The 22,910-nt window shown below is 38.9% G+C and overlaps 1 protein-coding gene across 6 annotated transcripts in view; it reads right to left on the bottom strand.

The window, feature by feature from the left end:
• Myb (MYB proto-oncogene, transcription factor) overlaps positions 1-22,910 on the bottom strand; it is a 34,779-nt gene that overhangs the window by 5,057 nt on the left and 6,812 nt on the right. The window contains exons 4-15 of one of the 6 annotated variants that reach the window (XM_027401913.2): positions 21,957-22,049; positions 21,500-21,720; positions 19,279-19,513; positions 17,885-17,965; positions 17,437-17,541; positions 15,355-15,609; positions 14,236-14,601; positions 12,387-12,523; positions 11,370-11,484; positions 11,155-11,280; positions 10,333-10,443; positions 9,050-9,157 (exon numbers count right to left, since the gene is read on the bottom strand). In XM_027401913.2, coding sequence (XP_027257714.1) covers positions 9,050-9,157; positions 10,333-10,443; positions 11,155-11,280; positions 11,370-11,484; positions 12,387-12,523; positions 14,236-14,601; positions 15,355-15,609; positions 17,437-17,541; positions 17,885-17,965; positions 19,279-19,513; positions 21,500-21,720; positions 21,957-22,049 — 1,953 coding nt within the window. The remainder of the gene's footprint in view (positions 1-9,049; positions 9,158-10,332; positions 10,444-11,154; positions 11,281-11,369; positions 11,485-12,386; positions 12,524-14,235; positions 14,602-15,354; positions 15,610-17,436; positions 17,542-17,884; positions 17,966-19,278; positions 19,514-21,499; positions 21,721-21,956; positions 22,050-22,910) is intronic. The other 5 variants (XM_035439098.1, XM_027401914.2, XM_035439100.1 and 2 more) reach the window with 5 other exon arrangements.

The raw sequence follows: 22,910 nt of genomic DNA, 5'->3' as shown, positions 1-22,910 counted from the left end.
TTAACTGGGATATCCTGCTAAAGCACTTTGAAAAAAAAAAAAATACCCAGACCCTTTGCAGAAGTAGAATAAATGAAAGGAGACAAGACCATGTCCACAAGTGATTTTCTGCCAGAATTAGATTATATTAGCATTTTCACTTAAGACTCCAAATAGTTTTTCCAACATGTTGAACAACTGCTAGCATTATTACAATCATATAGCAACCTCGTACAGTATCTGCTGAGGCCAAGGTGCCTAGGAAATGTTTTACAATGGAAAGGCTTAATAAGACATCTGTATGGATCCAATATGTATATACATATATATGTTAAAGCAACTTATGAGATGATAGTTTGCTTTTAATATTTTTTAAACTAATAAGCATAGGCAGATGGTGTCTAAAGAATCAGAATAAGACTTCTCTGATTCTATTTAATTCATCCAAATGAATACTACTTGTCTTATCTGGAATGAAATTCTGAGGGTCAGAATTCCTTACCAGAGGGACATCTATTTAAAATGTCATGCATAAAGATGTCATAGGAAAACTGAGTGGCAGTTTAAGTCAAATGTGGTTAAGATAAGATCAAGGCACAATGGAATACTTATATCCTCAGAGTTCCTAAGGAAGGGGATGAACTATGCAGATGATGACTGGAAGCTCCCTACCCACCACTGCCTCCATTTCCCCTGCTAAATTAACAAGTGCTAGCACAGAGGGATCTTTAGTATATATGGGCTGTGACCCACGTGTCTCTAGAGATTTTCATTTTTACATTTTTATAGAGGTTCCAATAACTTATATGCTTTGAATACCCCAAGTTTTGGAAGAATGGCTCTTTTCTTGGACACGTCCTAGCATCTGATTATATCCAGACAATTGCCAAATTGCTCTAAAGCAATGTATCTTTCCTGGACTCCTCAAGGCAGATTCTATCTCTGTGTTTATTCTAAATGTCATCAAACAAAGCATATGAATGTCCATATCTTGGAATGACTAGGGCACAGCAGACGGACTCAGCTCATCTGAGAGCCACATTTTGCTTGGCCTTTCTCAGTTCTGTTCCAGAGATACGCACAGAAAGCTTACTTGATTTATGTCACCCATTGAAGGCAGGTCACTTAAGTACTTCTGACAATGACATGAATTTCTGCCAATGTAAGGGGGGAAATAGTGACCAAATGTATCAGTGACTATGAAGACACCCCAGGGAGAAGCTCAACAGCACAGTAGGCAGATGCTTAGAATATACACTGTCCATATCTGTCTTCCTGCTACCAACACAACAGCAGAAAGGAAAAGAAACCCAGCCCATCATCTGTTTTGTCTCCACAGTACCAAGGGGCCTGACTCCCTGAATTTCTGAATGGTTGATCAGCCTGTTTCTTTTAGTGACCCACTGACATGGTTCTGCAAGGTAGAGCAGGAAACAGTATGCTAGGAGGAAGTAATTCACAGCAATACAAGAAGATCTGGCAAGAGTGAGACCTCTTTACCTACCCTTTAATTCATTTACTATGATTTTTTTTTTTTTGATGAGGTCTCATATAGCCAAGGCTATGTTGAAACTTACTATGTAGTCACAGTTGACCTTGAACTCCTGATATTCCAGAGTGCTTGGATTACAGACATACCCTACCATACCTGGTTTATGTGGTGTTGGCTCAAACCCAGGGCTTCATACAGGCTAGGCAAGCACTCTACAAACTGAGCTATGTCCCTTTTATAGGACAGAGACTGTGCAGCTTTTCTTCTAATAATAAATATGGGAACACATTGCCTCCTGTGCTGTCATCTTGGAAACAACATTATATCCATTAATCTTCACAGTGACCTTATCAGAACAGGATAGGATATACCATGGTCCTCAATTTATAGACAAAAGCAATTTACTTCATTTAATTTATTCCATTTAATGAATTCAAGCTATCCAAACAGGAAGTGATGTAGCCCACAGCAGAGCCCATGCTCTGTTACCCCATAAGAATTCATGACATCTCTGTGCATGCCTGTCACAAGGAAAGGGTTGGCCTTATTGTTTAAAAAGCATAAACATTAATAAACAAGTCATACAAAAATTAGCACCAGCTGAACCAACACACAGAACCAAAAAACAAAACAAAACAAAAAAACAAGAGAAAAGTGATTCTCAACAGCTGGTTAATAATCCTGCAAAATTCTTTGATCTTTTAAGAATGTGTTTATGTGTTTAAGGAATAAAGAGTTACGAAATTTATTGAAACTCATTGTATGAAAAAAAAAAAAAAAAAAGAGAGTAAGGCCCTGACAAACCAAGCCAGGAAATTAAAATTTAAGGCTGTCATTCTGTGGTTACCAAAAAAAAAAAAAGGGGGGGGTGAAAGTGAGTGAGTAAAAAGGCATATAAACACAGCTTTTACACTTGAGTTTTAAATAGGAAGAAAAGGAAATTATAATTTAAGAGAAAATTATAGAAAGTCATAACTTATAGCAAGCATAAAGCATAGCATGAGCATAGTTTTGAATCTGCTATGAATGTCTACCTTGAGAAATGTTTACAAGCATATAGTATGTTTTTCAACCTGTAAAGGAAATCGAAAGAACACAGAAAAGTAAGCAAGTCTTCCCTGACGAAGAATATTTCTCTGGGTGTCCACCTTAGCTCTGTCACAGTAAACTCTGAGCGGTGGGACACAGTGGCCTCTCATAGTAAATCTGACTTTCCTGCTCCAAACTGTGAGTTTTCTAGGATGAATGAATATTCTCTCTGCTTCTCCATTTGTGATCACTGTATACACATCTAGATTCCAGCCCGATGGCTCCCTACACAACTTGGGAAATAGGCTAACTACTGATAAAAGGAAAACAAGAAAGTTCCACACCTACTGAACCACATGAGAGACACACATACCAAAAGTGTCTCAAACCAGTTATGAGTGCATTTGCTTTTACAGCTTAAAGTTAAAGAAAAATGTTTTAATAGAGAAAGAAACCCAAACTATCATGCTTACGCAGCTTCAACAAATTCCTTCTGAAAACAGGGTAAGAAACTACAATTTAAGAAGCAAGTATCAGTGGTGTGGTGGCCCACGCCTTTAATCCCAACATTCTGGAGGTAGAGGCAGGAGGATCTCTGTGAGTTTCAGGATAGCCAAGTATACACAGAGAAACCCTGTCTCAAAGAACCGAATATATATATATATATATATATATATATATATATATATATATATATATAATCACATGGTTTCTATTCACTTAAATAAATTTATTAGACATATAGAAGATAAATAATAATCAGGCTGTAGAGATGGCTTTCTGCTAAAGACTCACCTCACAATCTGAGATATAGGAGACTCATGGTAAGTTCTCTGTTACTTACAATAAGAACCTATGTAACAAACTGAACACCCAGCCCCTGGGCTTCTGCCTGTACATACCATTTCCCAACACAAGATCCAGAGCACTTCGGGGAAATAGTGAGTCCAAAGGAGAGTAAGGAAACAGGGCTAATAACACACTTAAATAAATAAAACTGAAAATTCAGTTCCGAGCCACACAACTTTCCAGGAACCCCACTGGACAGCCCAGCATTCGTCACCACCATTGCAGCTACTGCTTTGCATGGTGTAGTTCAAAGAGATTGGAGCAACAAGAAAATCTACCTCAGTGAGTGAATCTATTTCAGCTTTAATAAAACAAGTAAAATAGACACCTTTCTTTTGTTGACAGAGAAAGTTGACTATGCCCTGGGAATCTGAGTATCAAGGAATGATTGTTGATAATGCACGATAATGGTGTGGTGTTATATAGGAAAATGTCTATTTTCAGAGTCTGGAAATACATTTTAATAAGATGTTATATCTGGGCTCACATTAAATGCTTCACAAAAAAGAAATAAATATGGCAAACTTTTAAGAACTGTTGAGAACACTGGTTTCCATATCTGTGTATGTCTGAAATTTATCACAATAAAATTTAATTATTTCCACTTTCTTGCATTTCACTCCCTCCTCTAGTGGCTCTGGGGATAGAACCCAGGGCCTTGCACATGCTCAGTAAGTGCTCTACCATTAGCTACACCTCCATCCCAGCTTCCTGTATGTCTAACTTTGAAATGTCAAATGTTTTACACATAGGCATGTTTATTCAATTATAGTATTTATATTAGAAACAAGGGCATAAAGCACTCAGTAAAGAAACTCAGTAAAGTGATAATAACTGCTCTGTCTAAAAATTTGTTGTCATAATCAAGCCTGAGATTATTAAAACTAGGTTGAATTACATTTGCAATTAATTACAAATATTTTATATTTTCTAATTAATTATACTATATAAGTGTCAAATGTTTTACATTTTATAAAGCATTCAAATTGAAAATATTTGGGGAATTTGTCATTTCCGTTGAAAGCTGAGCACAGTGAATTACAACTTGTAATCACAACACTCAGGAGGCTGGGGCAGGAGTATCATCACAAATTTGGGACCAGCTTGGGCTACACAGTATAGTAAGACCCCACTTCAAAAAAACAAAAGTAAAACCAAAACAATGAAAAACTATGCTGTGACAAAAATATTTAGATAGTTTGGCTAAAGAACCATTTACTATTTAATTTTTCAAAGGTATGAGTTAGAAAAGTTATAGTTAATATAAAATGTTCTTTATTCAATGAGATGGTTGAGAGTGATTGACAGTTTGACAGAGTCTAGAATCACTTCGGAGGCAAGCCTCCAGGCACCCTGTGAGGGAGTATCTAAGCAAGGTTAGACTTTGGTGTATCTGTGAGGAATTATCTTGATTAGTTAATTGAACAGGGAAGACACTCTAAACACAGCACTGTTTCCTGGGCTGGGATCCCGAATTACACAAAAAGGAGGAAGCAAGCTGCACACCATGGTTTATTGCTCTCTGCTTCCTGACTGGGTGTGACCAGCTGCCTCAAGCTCCTGATGCTGTAATGATGGTACCCTCGAACTGTGAGCCAACACAAATTGCTTCTTCCTTAATTTGCTTTTGTCAGATTATTTCACAGCAACAGGGAAAGTACCAAAGGCAGTCAAACAGCCCGACCACATAACTGCACAGTGTTTTCACCTACAGCAAGTGTAAGAGATTTGCCTAATTAGATCCAGTTGAAGTATCAATGGAAACACAGGAAATGGCACTATGTTTAAATAAACAAAATGACCATTGCAAGAGAAAACAGTGAATCTTCCTATACCCCACCCTGTTTTGTTGTTTCGGTTATTTGGGGTGGGAAGCAGCTGTGGTTAGAAGATAATAAATAAACATTCATAGATTTAAAATACCTTATATTACAGTATATCATTATACTTGCTGTATTTCATTATTAGTTGTTGTTACTCCCACTGCCTAATTTATAAATTGGACTTTATGATAGGTATGTAAAAACATAGCTGTCAGGAGAAAACACCCTCATAGGTGAGCAATAATACTACTTAAATATTGTTGGGTTGAGATAGTAACATTAAGGATATATTTAAATATTCAGGATCACTTCATGAATCCCTCAATATTTATCAAGAAAGTCTAAAACATTTTAAAAATCACATGTGTGTATCTATAGTCTCAAAGCCTAGATGCCCATGTTGATGAAGTCCAATGTTAGCTTTTAAAATGTTAGTAGCATTAAAAGTTCTGCAGTGGGGAGTGGGAGAGCTGGCCCAATGGGTAAAAGTACGAGCAGCAGAAGCCTGGTTTGGATTCCCAGAGCCTGTGTGGTGACACTAGGCTGGACACTGGTGGACCTTCCTGAAGCTCATAGGCCAAACGTCCTGGCTTACACAGTGGTTAAGAGACCCTGCCTCAAGCAATATGGAAAGGTAAGGACTGACACTTTCAGTCAGACAATCTATTTTTAATTACATTTTGTATGTACCCCATGTTCAGCTCTGAATAGTTTGCCCTAACCACTGTTTGGTTAAGCCAAAAACCAATAAAGGATTCAGTTTTAGGAGCATAATCCTGAGTTTTCAATATATGAAATGATGACTGTTAGCAAATATACTCACACCTTTGTTCAGAGGTTCAAAATATCCCTTGCTTTCTTTTCTTTCTCTTTCTTTTTTGCACATGTTCTCACTGTGTAGCTCTGCTGGTAGGGAACTCTCTATGTAGACCAGGCTGACCTCAAACCTGGAGATCTGCCTGCCTCTGCTTCCGAAATGCTGAGGTTAAAGACGTGCAAACTCATGCCTGGCTACAGTTTTCTATCCTTCAGCAAACATAGGCTGAATCTTGGGCTAGGTTATAAAATATACATGAAACCCAATGCATAGCACCAGTCAAATTCCATGCTTTGGAAACCAAAGGCAAAGAACAAAGCAAGGGTTGCCCTCTGTACCAATGATCAGCTCTAGATAAAATGGCTGCCCCTCACCATGACATCCTTTTAATCCCCCTTTCTGTGTCCCACTAGGCCTGAACGAAGTATGCTCTTTTCTTTACCTCCCATACCTTTACGGTATTGAGTTTTTAACTACATAGAGCCAACTCAATCCTGACTGCCCCAAGAACTGATTTTTGCATTAGTATTGGCCTTTTCTCTCCAATACTCCCACCCACACCTATCTTTCATCAAAGCAGTTAGTATCTGTGGAAAGCTATAGGCAGTGATCCAATTGAATGAATAAATAACTGTACCTACAACTCATCCTGTTGTCTGTATTACCCAAAAAGGGACAGAAAGTACCAACTTGATTACTCTGTGTCTTGTGACCAAAGCTCATGGTGTTTTCACCAGTGGAGTCTTAACATCAACCAAGAGCAACACAATAACCTGTATTGTTTCAGGATCCTTACAGTATCTCTGATAAACATCTAGAGGGGGGTTACCCCATACCTAGCACTGGGTGTTTTATTTAGCAACCTATGGCTTTTGAAATGAGAATAATCCACTTTGAAGGGTAACTTAAACCATATATATATATATATATATATATATATATATATATATATATGTTAAAATCATTATATAGTATATAAAATAGTAGGATTCTACATGGCCTTTTCAAGCATCCTTAGTGTTGTCTTTCTCTTAACCCCACCCTCTATTGTATCCTCCCATCCCTCTCCCCACTTAAACCTCCTCCCCATTATCTCCCTTTTTATCCTTCATACCTTTGTTCTACTATTCCCCTCCTTAAGATCTATTTTCCCCCATCCCCATCAATGAACCACTTCCAGATTCCTAGATTACACATGCAATCCAAATTAAACACATACATATAAAGATTCAACAATAAAAATCCACATGTGATGTTTGTCTTTCTGGGTCAGTATTAACCAGGAAGCTTCTTGTATGCATAGCAGCTAGTTTTCGTAGTACTGGAAGATGCTATGCAGACTGCCGAGAGGGAAGAGAGTTATCATAAGTTTTACCCAGCTGTGAACACTATGAACTGCAATAATGACCCACATGACAAGATATATCCATGGCTGCAAAAGTGGCACAGATGTTACAGAGGTAACCAATTGCTTTCTTTATTAAATTTAAAGCTGTCTTAGTAGGACAAATTTGGTCAAGAACCCATGGTTGGGGAGTTCATAGGCCCCACACTTAAATCTACTACTGTTATTTTGATAAATGGGCACAGTATTAATCAGCCCCCTAAATTCATATTTCTCCATCAACATATTAGTGAAACTCTTAGACCTTATCAGAGAAGTTTCTTTGTGTGTTGGATGGTGGCTAACACAGAAACTCATAACTGATTAAACTGGAGTCAATAAGTTACTGAATATAGAGAATGAGTGACTGAGAAGCGCTCAGCAACAAATGGAATATCTATGTCACAACTTTCTCCATGACTCAGGACGAACTGTAAGAGCCATAGATTAGGGAAATCTGAAGCAAAATAGAATCTTCTGGGAATGACAGAACTATGGCACTCATGAACTCTCACTATTAACTGGAGAGCTATGGACAGTTAGTTGGCTTCTGGAGGAGGGATTCATGGTTTTCATTAAAGGTGTGAGACGTTTGGCAGGTGGGTCATGCAGCAATGGATGGTTCCACATCCACAACTACTATGGATAGTACAAATGAGAGTCAATGGGTTATTGAATAAAACAGTAACAACAAAGAAGACAAGAAGCTGGGAACTAGAGGGATGGGAGTGGATCTCAGGATTTAAGGAGGAGTTTGGGATGGCTATGATCAAAATATATTGCATGAAATCCTCAAATAAACAAAATATATTTAGATGATAGCAAGTATCACAAATACTTAAAAACAGGTTTTACGATTCTCACAACTTAGCTAGGCAGGAGGCAGAGGCAGGTAGATCTCTGTGAGTTTGAAGTTAGCCATGGCTATACAGAGAAACCTTGTCTGGAAAAAAAAAAAAAAAAGAAAGACAAAAACAGGAACAATGGGGGAATAGCGGGGAGAGAGCAACAGCTGGCTGGGTGCTAGGCTATTTAATGTTGGGAGCTGCTTTAAATAATTTGAGGGAACAAATTTGCATTCTTATTTACACTTGGCTCAGGATTAATTTGGAATTTGTTGTATTTTCGGCAATACACACCTACTTCAGAGTTACAAGGGAAATCTCTTTTGCTATGAAAACTTGATGGCAGATGGTTCACCGCAGATGATCTATGCAATGCTGATGGCTGCCTTTTTGCTCTCATAGTCAAATGCACTGCAATTATTTTCTAACTAATTTCATGTTTCATTAGAAATCTAGTCTCTAAGCTCTTGGTTGCTTGATGATAGAGCAGCATACATAATAAAATTCTGAAACAAAAAAACTATATAGATACATAGTTTTAAGATTGTTTAAAAGCAGAAGGAGATACTAGCACAGTCTAGAGTAACACATGATTTTAGTCTCAGTTACAGTTAAAAAAAAATGTTTCACTTCATCATGCTTGGGGGCCCTGACTTAACAAGAATTTCCAGTATCTCACATGAGTAGTAACAAAAACACCACAGGGTGACTTCTAGACACTAAGAAGTTGTTTTAAAGCATCGTTCCTTTATATCTAAAACATTAAAAGCAATGAAAAGACAGATTTCAGCTGGTGAATTTTAAGACACAAAATGTTAGAACAGTCATTACCTGCAAGGGACCCACCAAGGGCCTGTTTTTAGGTACTGTAAATGCTCTGAGAACATTGTCTTCATCTTCTAATACCGGTGTCATTAAAACAGAGCTTGTAAGAATATTCTAAAGGGAAAGGAATCATTTGAAATTTAAATGAGGTGAGATAACACAAGAGCGAACATAAGCCTAACTCTAGAGAGTAGATTACTAAGAGATGATATGCATTAGCATGAATAAAGACAATTGTCTGCCAGAAATTCTTTCCTCTTTGAGCTAAAAGGAGCCAACTCTATACTGGCTTCTCATCCATTGTTGCAAACAAATACCACACCAAACCAATAAAAATGCCGTAGGGTCCCACCTAATTCTAGGCATGTGGCATGTACACAAAATCTATCTACTAAATGATTTATTAATCCATGCTTCTAAAAATAAGAGATGTACTAATGAGAACCCTTTGTTATATATTGGCACAGAAGTATTTGAGAGCTACAAGTCAACAGCACTACAGTACAATAGTGCAAGTGTGGCATTTACAAACATACTTTCAAAGTTCTAATGCAGCACCCCCAAGTTAAGTTTATAATATTGATCAATTAAATCACTAAGTTACCTAGCAGTGCAGTTGGTATAATGAAGGGGATGCTATTAACATTATTTTGAGGATTATAAGAATTAATTCATCTAAAGCCCTTGAATTTGTACTCACCAGTTAGTAAACACTGAGTAAAATATTAACAGTTTTCATTGGCTCTGGTTATCCATAAGATGTAGGAGATGCTATCCACAGATTAACTGTTCAAATGTGATAATAACCAGGGCAAGGTGACAGAACTTCACCGACCAAAACACTCAGACAGAAAAGTACTGTTCACACAGCATTTACACACCATGTAAGATAGGAGTTCATCCAAAAGCGATTTAAAGTACATAGGAGGATTACATGGGTTATATGCAAATACTGTGCCATTTTAACTAAAGAATGTGAGCATCTGGTCTGAGGCCATTCTCCTGTGGCTATGGAAGGATCCTCAAGGTAGGGTTGGAAAAGCAAAGTATTTGCTACACACCATGACTAGATACCTCATGGAACCACACAACAGATTGCTTAACTAGGAAGAAATGCAACATTGAGAAGACAAAGCAAATGCAAAAGAGTCATGTGGGTGTGAATATTTAGAAACCGGGTGACACTAAAGAGTGAGTGCTGAAGGCACTGTGGTCCTATGTGCCACACACCGCAGTTCCTGGGATACAGACAGGGTCACAAAAGAGTCCATGGGCAGCCTGATACTTACTGGGGCATCTGCCACGGGGGATGCCTGAGAGAACAGCTGGGTGCTCAGGTTGGTCCCTTCCCAGTGGTTTGAGCAGAAGAAGTTTCCTGCTTTATCAGTTGGTGACTCCACCTAAAAGCAAGCAGGAAGTTCTTTGTTATGGAAGAGACTTCCGGAAACATTTACTCTCAGATATAAATTTCTACCCAGTCTTCCGAACACAAAGCCTTGCATGATAGGAAAGGGGGTTGAGTCCGTTGGAAATGGCTCTTCCCAACAAGCTAACGCTTTTGATTTTTGATAGTTAAAATTTCATTCTGTTGTGCCTGTAAACTTCTATTCTCTAAGGGGACACACCATTCAGGGCAACTTCAATCTATGTTCTCTGGCTATGGTCATTCCACCTTAGAATAAACTATGTCTTGGTCATTTAAAAAGACAACAGGAACGAATCTGTCATCTATCTATCTCCTGTCTGTCTGTCTGTCTGCTGTCTGTCTGTCTGTCTGATTGTCTGTCCATCTATCCATCCATACCCCTCTATTGATAAACCAGCCTGCCTCCAGCTAAGGCTTGAAAGGTATCTCACAGTAAAGACAAACTAGGTTCATTCCAGTTATGATTAAATCTCTGTTTCTCAAAGATTGTGCTATATCCCTCCTTCTCTTTACCCTCTCTAGTATCTTTTCTGTCTAAAGGAATCAACAGAAGTGAATTCTAAATGGAACATTGGAATTCACAATTCGGCAGTGCCTTTCAACTTAAGTCTTGTGTGAAAAGTGTCACTGTCACTTAGCACTGATGTCAGGCAATTCAAGGTGTAAAAGAACTAGGATGACTCACCTCCTGTTTGATTTTCTTCAGTAGTGGGGGTCCACTCTCTTGAAACTCAGCAACGATTCCAGATTCATCAGCTTCCTGCTTGATCACATCCTGGAGGTCTTCCACTAAGTGAGAGGGTGTCTGAGGCTAAGGGAAGAGTGAGTATTTCTGGATCAGAGGAAACTTAATGTCTATATCCATCAGCCCACTAAATCTAAGGACTTTCTGGAACTTACTAGCATCTTCAGGGGACCATATTTAATTTCTTGAGTGGCAAGCGCATGTTTGAATGGTGTGGGTGTTCTTGGAGAGCTGTCAAGGATTGACCTTTTGATAGCTGGAGTTCTAAAGCTAAAGAAGAAATCAATCAAAGGTTCAATAAAAAAGTCACGCACTGCTTACATTGCTCTCAGTACAGAACCAACAGCTGTTTGTGACATTCATTATGGGATAGTGGATCTGTAGTAAGTTATATAGAAGATCTACAAATATTTCAAAATACCATCCCATAATGTAAGACCAAGAGCAGTAAAATAGTTTCCATCTTTTGAGAATGGTCCTGAAGACACAGGTAATGGCCCTGGATCTGTATAATGACCTAAAGTACTCAGAATATCTTGGAATATCTGGTATCAGTTATAAATCAGTCTTATCTACTCTCTTAAATGAGGCCAAAACTAGAAAACATGTTAATGTCTAAAACTTTGTGTCTACTTGAAAGTAATAAGAATGCATTTCTTTCAAAGAATGTATTTGTTTTCAATTACTTAATCATCCTGGGCTTTGAAATACACACACACACACACACACACACACACACACACACACACACACACCATACATACTTTTATTCATTCCTGTGAGTAAAGAAATTCTAATATATATGTTATAAAAAGAAAACAATAAGATTAAAAAATATAAACTATGAAGCATTCTCAATTGTGTTCTGAATACTTTAATCTCTTTTTAAAGGACAGTGAAAATAGTGGGAAGGAAAAAAACTGGGTGAGAGTATTATGTGAAAACTACTGCTTCCTGCATTTAGAGTGTACTAGAAAATATAATTTAGCCCATTTTCTTCTTTCTACCCTGGTTAGTCGTAACATGCTCAGGATACATTCACTGTGGGAATGTACAGGGTATATACAGTGAATGAATTGCAAATATACAAGGGAGTCAGACTTCTGGAACTGTATTATCATTAATATAAATAAATAATGAAGAACATTTTTCTTATTGAGCTAAGGACTTACATGGAATTTTCCTTCTGGGTTTTCACAGTCTGGTCTCTATGACATGGTGTTGTCAGTTTGTGGCCACTGAGAGGAGTAGAGGTTAAAGAAGGCACATCTAAGCCTGGGTTTTCGTGGTTGCTAGAAGTGTTCAAGAACTAGATATGGAATGAAGAAAAAAAATAACTTGGATTAAATAATGAGTCTGTGCCCATTCCAATTTGAATCCAAACCAAGAGAGCAAGTAATGATACTCTAGTGACTCACAACCCCAAATAATGACAATGCTAACACTAGTGCAGTGTTGATGAGGGTATTGATTTCCTTCAACAGAGTAGCTAAAATTTGGAGTGTTCTTTATAAGAAACAAAATCTAGGGTCAAAGCTAAAACCTTGCAAAATCAAAGAAAAATCCCTATAAATCACACTTGCCATTAAAGAGAATGGGCTGTGCTCTTGATAACATTAAAAAGATTATTATCTCACTTCTAATGACCTAGCAATCCAGAGTATTAGTACCTAAGGTTTGCATTATGTGGAAAATCACTAGGAAGTTATATCCCTCAGAATCCTGAGGGTCTCAAGGCAAAATAGATTTGGCAAACAATGGACCTCAGCTCCTGGGAGGACCCAGTACACATCAGCTCCCTTAAATCTCTCAGGGAATCCAAGCACAGTGGCCGCTCCCTGCAGTAAGTTAGTTACTCAGAGGCAAGAAGGTTTCTTGAGCACAGGAGTGTAAGGCAAGTGGGGCAGCATAAAGACTCTGGCTGCAATTTGAAAAATTAAAAAAATAAGAAATACAAACAAAAACAAAGTCTGAGGGGTACTCTAGTAAAGACACCCTTTAAAAACTTGAGCTAGGGTTCCAAACTTTTATATCTATCTAGATTTTTTTTTTCCCCTGAGAGATCTATTAGGTCTTGCAGAACTAATTTCACAGAACATAGTTTAGGAAAATTTGGGAGAAAAACAAAAACCCACTTAAATCTATATCTTGGGGAATGGGAAGATCATTTGTCTATACTTAAAGTTCTTTTTAAAACATGTTCAGGAGTATGTATAGCTCAGTGGTAGAACACTTCCCTAGCATGCACGAGGCCCTGGGTTCAAGTCCCAGAACCGCAAGAAAATAAAATGAAGTAATGTAAAATGCAAAACCCTCAACAGATATAACTGGGAAAAAAATGTTTTAAGGAGCCAAATTATCTCTTCATTATAATTTTAATTTGGGAACACATGACTCTGCTAAGGAAATATTCTAATGTTCATGCCTATATGAAAATAAGAATATTCTTTGGCAAAAGTACCCTAGTAAAATGCCCTGGCAAAATTTAAAAGAACCAATGCTGAAAATGTGAAATTATTTTGCATAAGCATCTGTTTTTCATTGTTTCCCTAAACATTTCCACCTACAGATAGGCTATAATGGTTTCTTTTTCTAGTTGTAATCCAAATGTTATGTAACCATAATTTGGTTCCCTCTTCCCGGGGTCAGCAAATCACTCAGTAATAAATGAACAAGAGGCAGAATACATGGTAAAATTTGAAGAGGGAAGGATGACATGGGAGAAGAGGAGGGGACAGAAAATGTTCAGTGCTAGAGCAGAAGGAAATGAAAGCCTGTCTCATGCAACTATCTTTCTTCCAAACCATCAAGGGTAAGAGAGACGTGACAAAACCATCAGTTGCCTGCAGCCAGCCCCAAACTCAGGGAGGCCATCTGCAATCACCCCAGCTAGATTGGAAGTAGTATTAAATAGGCCAGGACAGCAGTCGTTAGTCATTTGTTCAGGAGATTAGTCTCTAATTATTAAGGCTCAGGTGTCTGCTGAAAATTAGTAACAGCTGTGCAGAAATTGTGGTCTACCTGCGAGGGAGAGAAGGGTAAGCCTTTGACAGGGGAACGCTTGGGAGTTGAGCTGTTGATGTCAGCAAAGAGGAAGGAGCTAGTGTCTCTCGTGGATAAGGGGCTGGCTTGGCCCCGCCTTTTTCGAAGGATGACCAGAGGAACCATGCTGTGCCTTGAAGGAGAGAAGGCTTTGGCTGGGCCAGGGGAAGTGTCCTGGTTCAGCCCTGGGCTGTTCACCCTCAGGCTAGGCTCTCCTGCAGGTATAGTCCCATGGCCCTCTCTCTGCTGAAGCTGGAAGGCTTTGCCTGTGTGCTGTTGACTACGTGAAAAAGCTGCTTCTTCTTCAGAGAGGACAAAACTGCTGAGATCACACCATGAAGGATCCTGAAACAATGTGGGAGGCACAGAGCTTGGTGAATGCCACCAGCAGGGAGTGAGGAGTGTCAGTATGCTTAGCTCAGGGGTCCATGGGTGGCCTTGCAGGGGGCCTTGAGCATCTACCGTGGGGAGCTCAGGCACTCTCTTTTGTATGCAATTTAAAGCAAGCAGAAAACCTTTCTAGATACATTATGGTAATAGCTAGCCCTGTCCCGTATGTAGGCAATAAATGCTTTTTTAACCAATTAGGAGACCAAGGAAAGGAACTGAGTGTTTGCTGAACTTAAATTTGTTTCACTGAAGATGGTTTATTTGGGTGAACCAATGAAATTGTCTTAAGCTCCAAGGAAACATAAATCCAAATGTGCTGTCCAAAAATAAAGAAAGAAAGAAAACAACAAAACCAAAACAGCAAAGAAAAAATTCCCAGGGACTCAAAGAAGTAAGCAAAACACAAGAAATTCTGTTAAAAATAGTTCAGACACAGTTCTTATCCAGAGCCCTTCTTGGTAAGTCAGAAATTCATTATTTTTCAAAGAAATTCCCATTTGGAAGGCAAAATATGGAAAGCTGCCTTTTGTGTGGGTAGCATAGGAAATCAGACTGCCGAGAGAGGTGGAATGGCCAAAACTAAAGTCCGTTCACTTTACATGAATGTAGGCCAAAACCACATTTGCTATAGAAAATGGCAATGATTTATGGTATCCGTTCTCAATTCCTCTTCCAGAAACATTAACGTGTCTTAGCAATTCTACTTACAGAATCTATAAACTGGAGTGTTTCTGCAAATTCTAAGAGGTTCTTAACATTATCCAGAATGGTGCCCTGGTGGACGATCATGCACCTGGCTGGCGAGGCGCTTTCTTCAGGTAGAGAGCCAGGATCTGCAGGCAGAGAAGGAGTGGAGCGGTGTTCTCCCAAACAGGAAACAGGTGCACTGTCTCCATGAGGTCTGGTCTGGTCCACAATGGAGGTGCTGTGCCACCCAGGGTAGCTGCAAGTGTGGTTCTGTGTCTGGGAAGGGGGTGTGTAGAAATGAGGATGGGAGAAGAAAGGAAGAAGAAACTTAGCAATGATGTTGCACAAGGTATCAGACAGATGCTGTTGGAGGAAGATAAAAAGTAGTTGCTACATCCAAACTCGGGTCGCCAGGCAGTTGTCAAGATGTTTCCTTTTTGACAGCTTTGCAATAACTCTCTAATTTATACCTACAGGATTGCTTCAGTTGCTAGGATTTTAGTCAAATGCAAAACCTTGGGACTGCTAGAAAATACAAAAGTCTTAGAGTGTTTTAGAAATCCATTTGAGTTTAATTTGCAAACTGCCTGTGTTTGCTCTGACTTGCCAATGATCCTATTTGCATTCTAAGCCATTGAAAGGATTCGCTGGTTAGAGCTGCTGCTTTTATCTGCACATATCCTGTTGCTTCTATTCTTTTTTAAGGCTACAGGTTGCACTGATGCAAGGTAGGGCTGCAGAGTGTATGTGGTTAGGAAAGTAGATCAAGTTAACAGAAGTCCCCTTATGACCACGCAAGAGGAGAAATTGCAAAACATTAACTAAAGTTCAAAAGTGGTTCAACCACCACATGCATGTTATTTTATTATTTAACAACAAAAAAGAAATTTCACCTGAAAAATCCCTACCAGGTATCACTTCTCTCATACTCACTTTTGGGGCAAACTACATATGTTCCAAAGTGCACGATGCCTTTCCAGTTTGCTGCCCAATCAAGGATTCAGAAATGGCCCACATGAGGGCTAGAGCTAGAGGACTCAGGGGAAGAGTGCTATCTAATACTCTAGCCCTAGGTTCAATCATCAGAACAAAAAAAAGGGAGGGGCGAAGGTATTGGGGAGATGTCTCAGTCTGAAATATGACTGCCATGCAAGCATGAAAATCTGAATTTGATCCCCAAGCATCCACAGCAGTTTGACTCTATAACCCCAGTGCTGGAGGGGGTAAGGACAAGTAGAACCTTGAGCTCATTGGCCGGTAAGCTTAGCCAAATGGGCAAACTCCAGGTTTCATGGGACCCTGTCTCAAAATATAAGGTGGATGGATGGTCAGCAAGATGGATAGGCAATTAAAAAAGTTTGATTGCCCAAAGCCCATGGTAGAAGAAAGAATCCATTCTGGAAAGTTGTCCTCTTACCTCTGAAAAAGCATGGTAGCATGTGTGCACACACAGACACAATTAAATTAAAAAATTTAATCTAGAGATCTATTAAGGAAGACACTTGATGTCAATTTCTGGCCTGGACACATGCACACACACCTATGGGACATGTATGTGTATACAGAAACACACTATCACTACTATTAGGAATGAGCTTCACAGCTTTCATACATGCAAACAAAAGATAGCCGCAAATATTTAAAGTGGCTTATGTATATATCTCCTTTTAAACATGTATATACTAAGTATGCATCAAATTGAATTTGAGATTATAAAATACGTAAATACAGGCCAGGAAAATAACAGTAAAAGAAAAACTCACACAAATGGGCACTACATGTGTATAAAGCTTTGCTGAAACGCAGATTTTTCAATCATTTTATCGGTCCTAGTCTTTCAATTGATGAAAGTTCTCTTGAAGGAAACAGAGGATGCTGATGGTCACAAGTGGACACTGTGGTCCTATTGCAAGACAAACAGCTAGACTACTTCTGACTCAGCTAATGCACATTCTGAGACCAATACTTTTATTAACAGCAATTTCTGGTGTTTGAGCACAGGTCAGGGATACACAGAACTTGGCTGATACAATCTTTAGAAGAGGAGAAACAGGCCAGAGAAGAGTGTGGAGACAAAGTTGCCCATCACATGGTAACACTTACTGGTAATGGTTGCTGTCCTTTCAGCTCATTCTCAGTTGACATCAGGAGCAACTCTAATTCCTTTATTCGCTTTTCTTTCTCAGGGTCTTCATCATTATAGTGTCTCTAGAGTTATAAGTGAATCAGGGAAAGGATGAGGTCTGAGTGAGGTACCTTACACAGCTTAGAGAGGCTCTGTGGGGAACCACCCCCACAAAATTCACCACGACTTGCACAAAGTACTATGAGACTTAAGGCAACAAGGAGAAAGCAGAGGCCATCCTGCTCACAGATGTATTAGGAAATTCCAGAAGCTATCAGTGGTAAATGGCTGGCCCAAAGTAGGTCCTCAATGGTAGCTGTTAGCTTTTCATTCTATTATAGATTGTAAAATATGTGTTCATGTGGAAGAAATAAAGAAATAAAGTATTCTTTAAAAGTGGTGGGTTTACCCATCAGACAATCTCACCTGTATGGCTGCAGCAGCAGGCTGAGGGACATTGACTATATTTACATGCAATGCTACAGGATATGGAACGTGACTGGAGACCTAGACCAAAAAAGCAAAACAAAGGGACTCATTTGTTATGGCACTGAGGGGAAAAAGTACTTTGGTGATAAAATTCACTGAATGATTAAAAAACTAAAACAAAACTTTTAACTTGAAATTTAGCCAGGTATTTAAAAATGGCTAAATAGTTCAAGAAATGCAGGGAAAGAGGCCCAAAGGGTCTTTCTATCCCAACAGAAAGCATTCCTCAATCAGAGAAAGGAACAATGGAAAAAAAGTATTCATGGATGTGTGAAAGAAGTTTTGGGAGACATGGATACCACTAGCTGTTTGTCACTGGGGATATCTGTCTTAGAATAATGTTTAGTTTTAATAAAAAGCACAGAAGCTTTTATGATAATTCATTCACCGGAGACCTTTCTGGAAATTCTGTAGTCAAATTGAAGAAACCAATAGAGCCAAGTAAAAGCTATTCATGAATATGTTTTACATAGCATTTGCATATGATCTTTGTAATTCGTGGGTAAGTCTTTTTTTTTTTTTCTTTGAGACAGGTTTTATCTGTTCTGTGTAGGCCTGGCTGTCCTAGAAACTCACTCAAGAGACCAGAATGGCCTCAAACTCACAGACATCCACCTTCTGGGATTAAATGTGTGTGCTACCACCACTAAGTTTTGTCATTTTTATCATCAGTTCTATGATAAGCATTTCTGATATTCTCCTCTTTAGCCTTCTCTCCTACATATTATAAAGGATTTCCTTCCCTAGATATGTCTAGAAATGAGGAAGGAATGATACCAGTTCAAATGAGGAGAAAGGAAGATGACACAGAATCAATGTCACAATGCCCTTGACTCAGAGTCAGAAAGTAAACATTTACTGAATGTGTAAATGAACATTTTTCTCTTAGATCATTGCCAGAATTAGATTTATAATCTCCCATTGTATTTCAGACTTTAGCTATCACCTCTTTGCTGTTTAAATGTAATATTACATCCATTTTTTTATTTCAGAAAAGAAAAATACTGGATTATAAACCTATCTGCACTCACCCATTATATTTAAGGATTTAAACACTCAAAAACTAACTTTAAATCAGATTTGGAAGGGCATGTTAGAATCAAATCATTACTTCTATTCATGATGAACTACTTCCCATTCTTGTTTCCAGAAACTTAAGTCAGACTCAAGTGCATCCTCCCCTACCTCCCTCAGAGGGTCTAGCTGAGGACCATCTGTGACCACGCTCATGCCATTTCTAGGAAAGCACACAACTGTCAAGTCTTCCTAAGACCTGGACCTGACATAATTATCTTTCTGCTCCAACTAAGTTCTCCTCAGTGATGGCTTACATTTTGTGCTTCGGAAATGTGGTAGTAGGGATAGTCACTGTTAACCGATGGCTGGCCGGTTGGAGAGAGCTGAGCTGAAGGTGGAGCATGAGCAAAGCCCATCAAATGATTGCTCTTCTGGAAGCCAGTAGCCACTGGTGGCTGGCTGGCTTTTGAAGGCTCCTGCAGGTAGCCTTCCTGTTCCACCTTGCGACGCATGGTGGAATTCCAGTGGTTCTTGATAGCATTATCAGTCCTGTGTGGAAATACACCACATACAAACTTTACCACAGTTTTAATTCAGAGTACACTTAATTGGCAGAAAACTTTCTAAAAGAAATCTTCTCTGTGGGTCCACTAACTGCTGTTTTCTCTTTTGAATTGTCTTGGTCTTTTCTACCCTGCCGTCTAATTGAAAACATGGAGATTTCTCTTACTACTGCAATCTGGGATGTTTTGAGTGTTATGCAAATTTTGTTTTCTTTTTAGCATTTTGACTCCTTGATAAGGGTGGATGCTCAAAAGAATAACCCTTCTCTAGGGTCTGACCATTCATGTGCTACTGGACTTTACTACAACTTAAAGTCCCAGCAGTTATAAAGTCCTTTAATTGTGACTTAGCAGGGTCAAGTACCACAGTGGGGACTTAGCCAAGCTTGGGAACACAGCAATGACACAGCCCCAGTGCCCACTCTTTACCTCTCATAACTTTATGTACAAAGTTTGAGAAAAAAAAAAAACTCTAAACTTTTGGAAACCACTCCCATTATTCTTATAACAAGACAAAGAAGAGAGTGGATAATTCAGTAATGACATTCTCCATCAGCCTCAACAGGATCCCAAATGAAAGACGCTAGTCCCAGCATATTTTCTGTCTTTTAGTCAGGGTCGCGGTTATTTTCCTGAGACAGGGTGGTAGTCTGGACTAGCCTTGAATTCCAGGCCTTTCGGCCTCTACCTCCTGAGTGCTGGGATTACAGGCGTGTGCTGCCTACTATAGTTTCAAATTGCAAAGTGTCTACTATAAACTCTTTCTACTCTCAGGAAAAGTTGCTCTTCTCAAAAAAAGAAAAAAAAAAACATTCAAGACTTCTTTTTGCTATTTCCATGGGGGTGGGGAAATGTGTGTTAAAAAAGAGGAAGTTCAGGTGCCCCTTTAATTTTTAGAAAAGTCAAAAGCATATCCTGAGGCCACATGGGAGGAAAGATCTCCTTTGACCAGATCCATGACTCCTTGAAGCTCTCAAGCCACAAGGGGGGAGATGCTTCGGTGCAACTATGGGAAATACTAAATAAACTATCTCTGAAACAATCCTTCCTCCACCTCAGGGGCAAAGAAGCTCAAGAATAAAAATACTTCTAATATGTTTTTATTTTAAAATTTAGAGTGCAAGTATTTCTCAAAAATAGATAAAAATCACCTACATACATAATATTTAAATATAGACAATGGGTCAAAGACGAGCTGTCATAATTATCTTTCACCAAGGGGTCATTTTCGCTGGGCGTTGGTGGCACACGCCTTTAATCCCAGCACTCGGAAGGCAGAGGCAGGCAGATCTCTGTGAGTCTGAAGCCAGCCTGGTCTCCAGAGTGAGTTCCAGGATAGCCTCCAAAGCAATACAGAGAAACCCTGTCTCGAAAAACCAAAAAAAAAAAAAAGTCATTTTCCTGTCTTGTTCAGTAAAAGGAAGACATGACAGTGAAATTAGATAAAATCTGGAAATAGGCAAGATCATTCTACACGTATAGCCTTTTTTCAGTCACTGGGAAAAATAGTAACCAAATGGCACAATGAGGTGTTATTTCCTCATTGTGGATATTACTACAGCGGAATGACCAAAATGATTGCTGGTCATTCAACAGCTGGGACCAAAACAATCTATGTGTCTTTAGTTTCCTTCCAGGTATCTAGAGTTTTTCAGGTTACAAAATGCTTTGACATTCTTTTTACTTGATCCTAACATTATCTCATGAGACATATTATTAGCTACTTTGCAAACAGAGAAGTGAAGGTTGAGGATAAAAGGCTTGGTTGGCCAAGGACTCACCACTGAGGTGACAATAACTGTGCTCAATAAAACAAATTCCAAGATCTCTTTTCCCTTTCTAAACTGGGTGGTTCTAGTTTATCTAATAAAATGCTTACAATTGATAGAACGGAATTCATTCACCCACTTAGAATGTCCCATGACCACCCCCTTGCTCTTCCCAATCAATGTATTTTTTGACAAAGTATTACCGTCCAGGCAGTAGCTTTGCGATTTCTGCCCATCTGTTCCCCAGTCTCTTGTGTGCCTGGTAAATAATTCTGTCTTCCTCTTCTGTCCAGGAGGTTTTCTTAACTTCTGGATTCAAGTGGTTATGCCACCTCTCCCTACATTGTTTTCCAATTCTCCCTTTTAAGTGCTTGGCAATAACAGACCAACGTTTCGGACCGTATTTCTGTACCAGCTCTATCACCTTCAGATAAACACAAAAATAATCTGTGTTTTAATGTTACAGAATGAGTCAGTATCATCAAGCTTCAATGTTAAGATCTTTGGAGAACTAAAAAGAAATCTGCTTTTACCCACTGGACATTATGTGGGAGCAAGCCCTTTACTCTCTGTACATTCACATTGCTTCCTTGGGGGTGAAAGCATGTTTTAGAAATATTCTTAACTACAATTCACACATCTAATGGAAACAGAACTTACTCTCTGATCTTCTTCTTTGGTCCAGGGACCCTTGATGAGTTCAGGGTTTAACACTTTCTGCCATCGGTGTTGGCACTGCACATCTGTCCGGTTCTAGATAAAGTACGCACCATCACAAAGATAAAATGTGATGAGCACATGAAAACTTTATTCAATATGAATTATATGTGAACAATACATAGTGCAAACATCCAGGAACATTTAAAGTCATGTACAGAGAGCCCAGCTATCCCACACTGCTTACAGACTAAAGACTATATCCAAGTTGCATCTAAAATTGGAGTCTGTGACTCATGAAGGGAATAGCTGTGTCAATGTCTTATTGCACACATATATGCCAACTTAACTTAACTCAAGACTGTGGTTTGTATCTTAAGATGTGCTAGAGATTCCAAATTGCCAGGCTTCAATGAAAACCCAATTGGAAGAACTAAAGTGCCTCCCATTCAAACCAAGAGATGCTTAGCTCTGGACCACAAAGCACTTATATTTAAGAGGAATGAAAACAAAACAAAACAAATAAAGCTTCTCACTTTCTAGGAGCTTACAATCTTAGAAGAAGAAAAAGATAAACACAGAGCTGATTATCACAGAAGGCTGAAATGAATTGATCTGCAAGAGACTAAAGTAAAGTGCTGTTCAGGTTGAGGAGAGAAGGACCCTTTAAAATGAGACACTGCTTCCTTCAGAGGCATCCAGGAGCTCTTGATATGGCTTCTGGAGGATGCTCAGAACTTTTAACTGGAGAAGCAAAAGCAAGAAAGCAAGAAAGCAAAGAAAGCAAGCAAGCAAGCAAGCAAGCAAGCAAGAAAGAAAGAAAGAAAGAAAGAAAGAAAGAAAGAAAGAAAGAAAGAAAGCCAAAACAACAAAAAAAATGTTCTAGGGGGTGAAATCACCAGGAAGAAAAACCCAGAAGAAAAAAAGCAGAAATGAATACAACCAACCCTACTTGTG

This window comes from Cricetulus griseus, chromosome 2, assembly GCF_003668045.3.
Source record: "Cricetulus griseus strain 17A/GY chromosome 2, alternate assembly CriGri-PICRH-1.0, whole genome shotgun sequence".
In the NCBI taxonomy this organism is placed as follows: Eukaryota; Metazoa; Chordata; class Mammalia; order Rodentia; family Cricetidae; genus Cricetulus; species Cricetulus griseus.
This window is presented reverse-complemented; position numbering and strand designations above follow the sequence as displayed.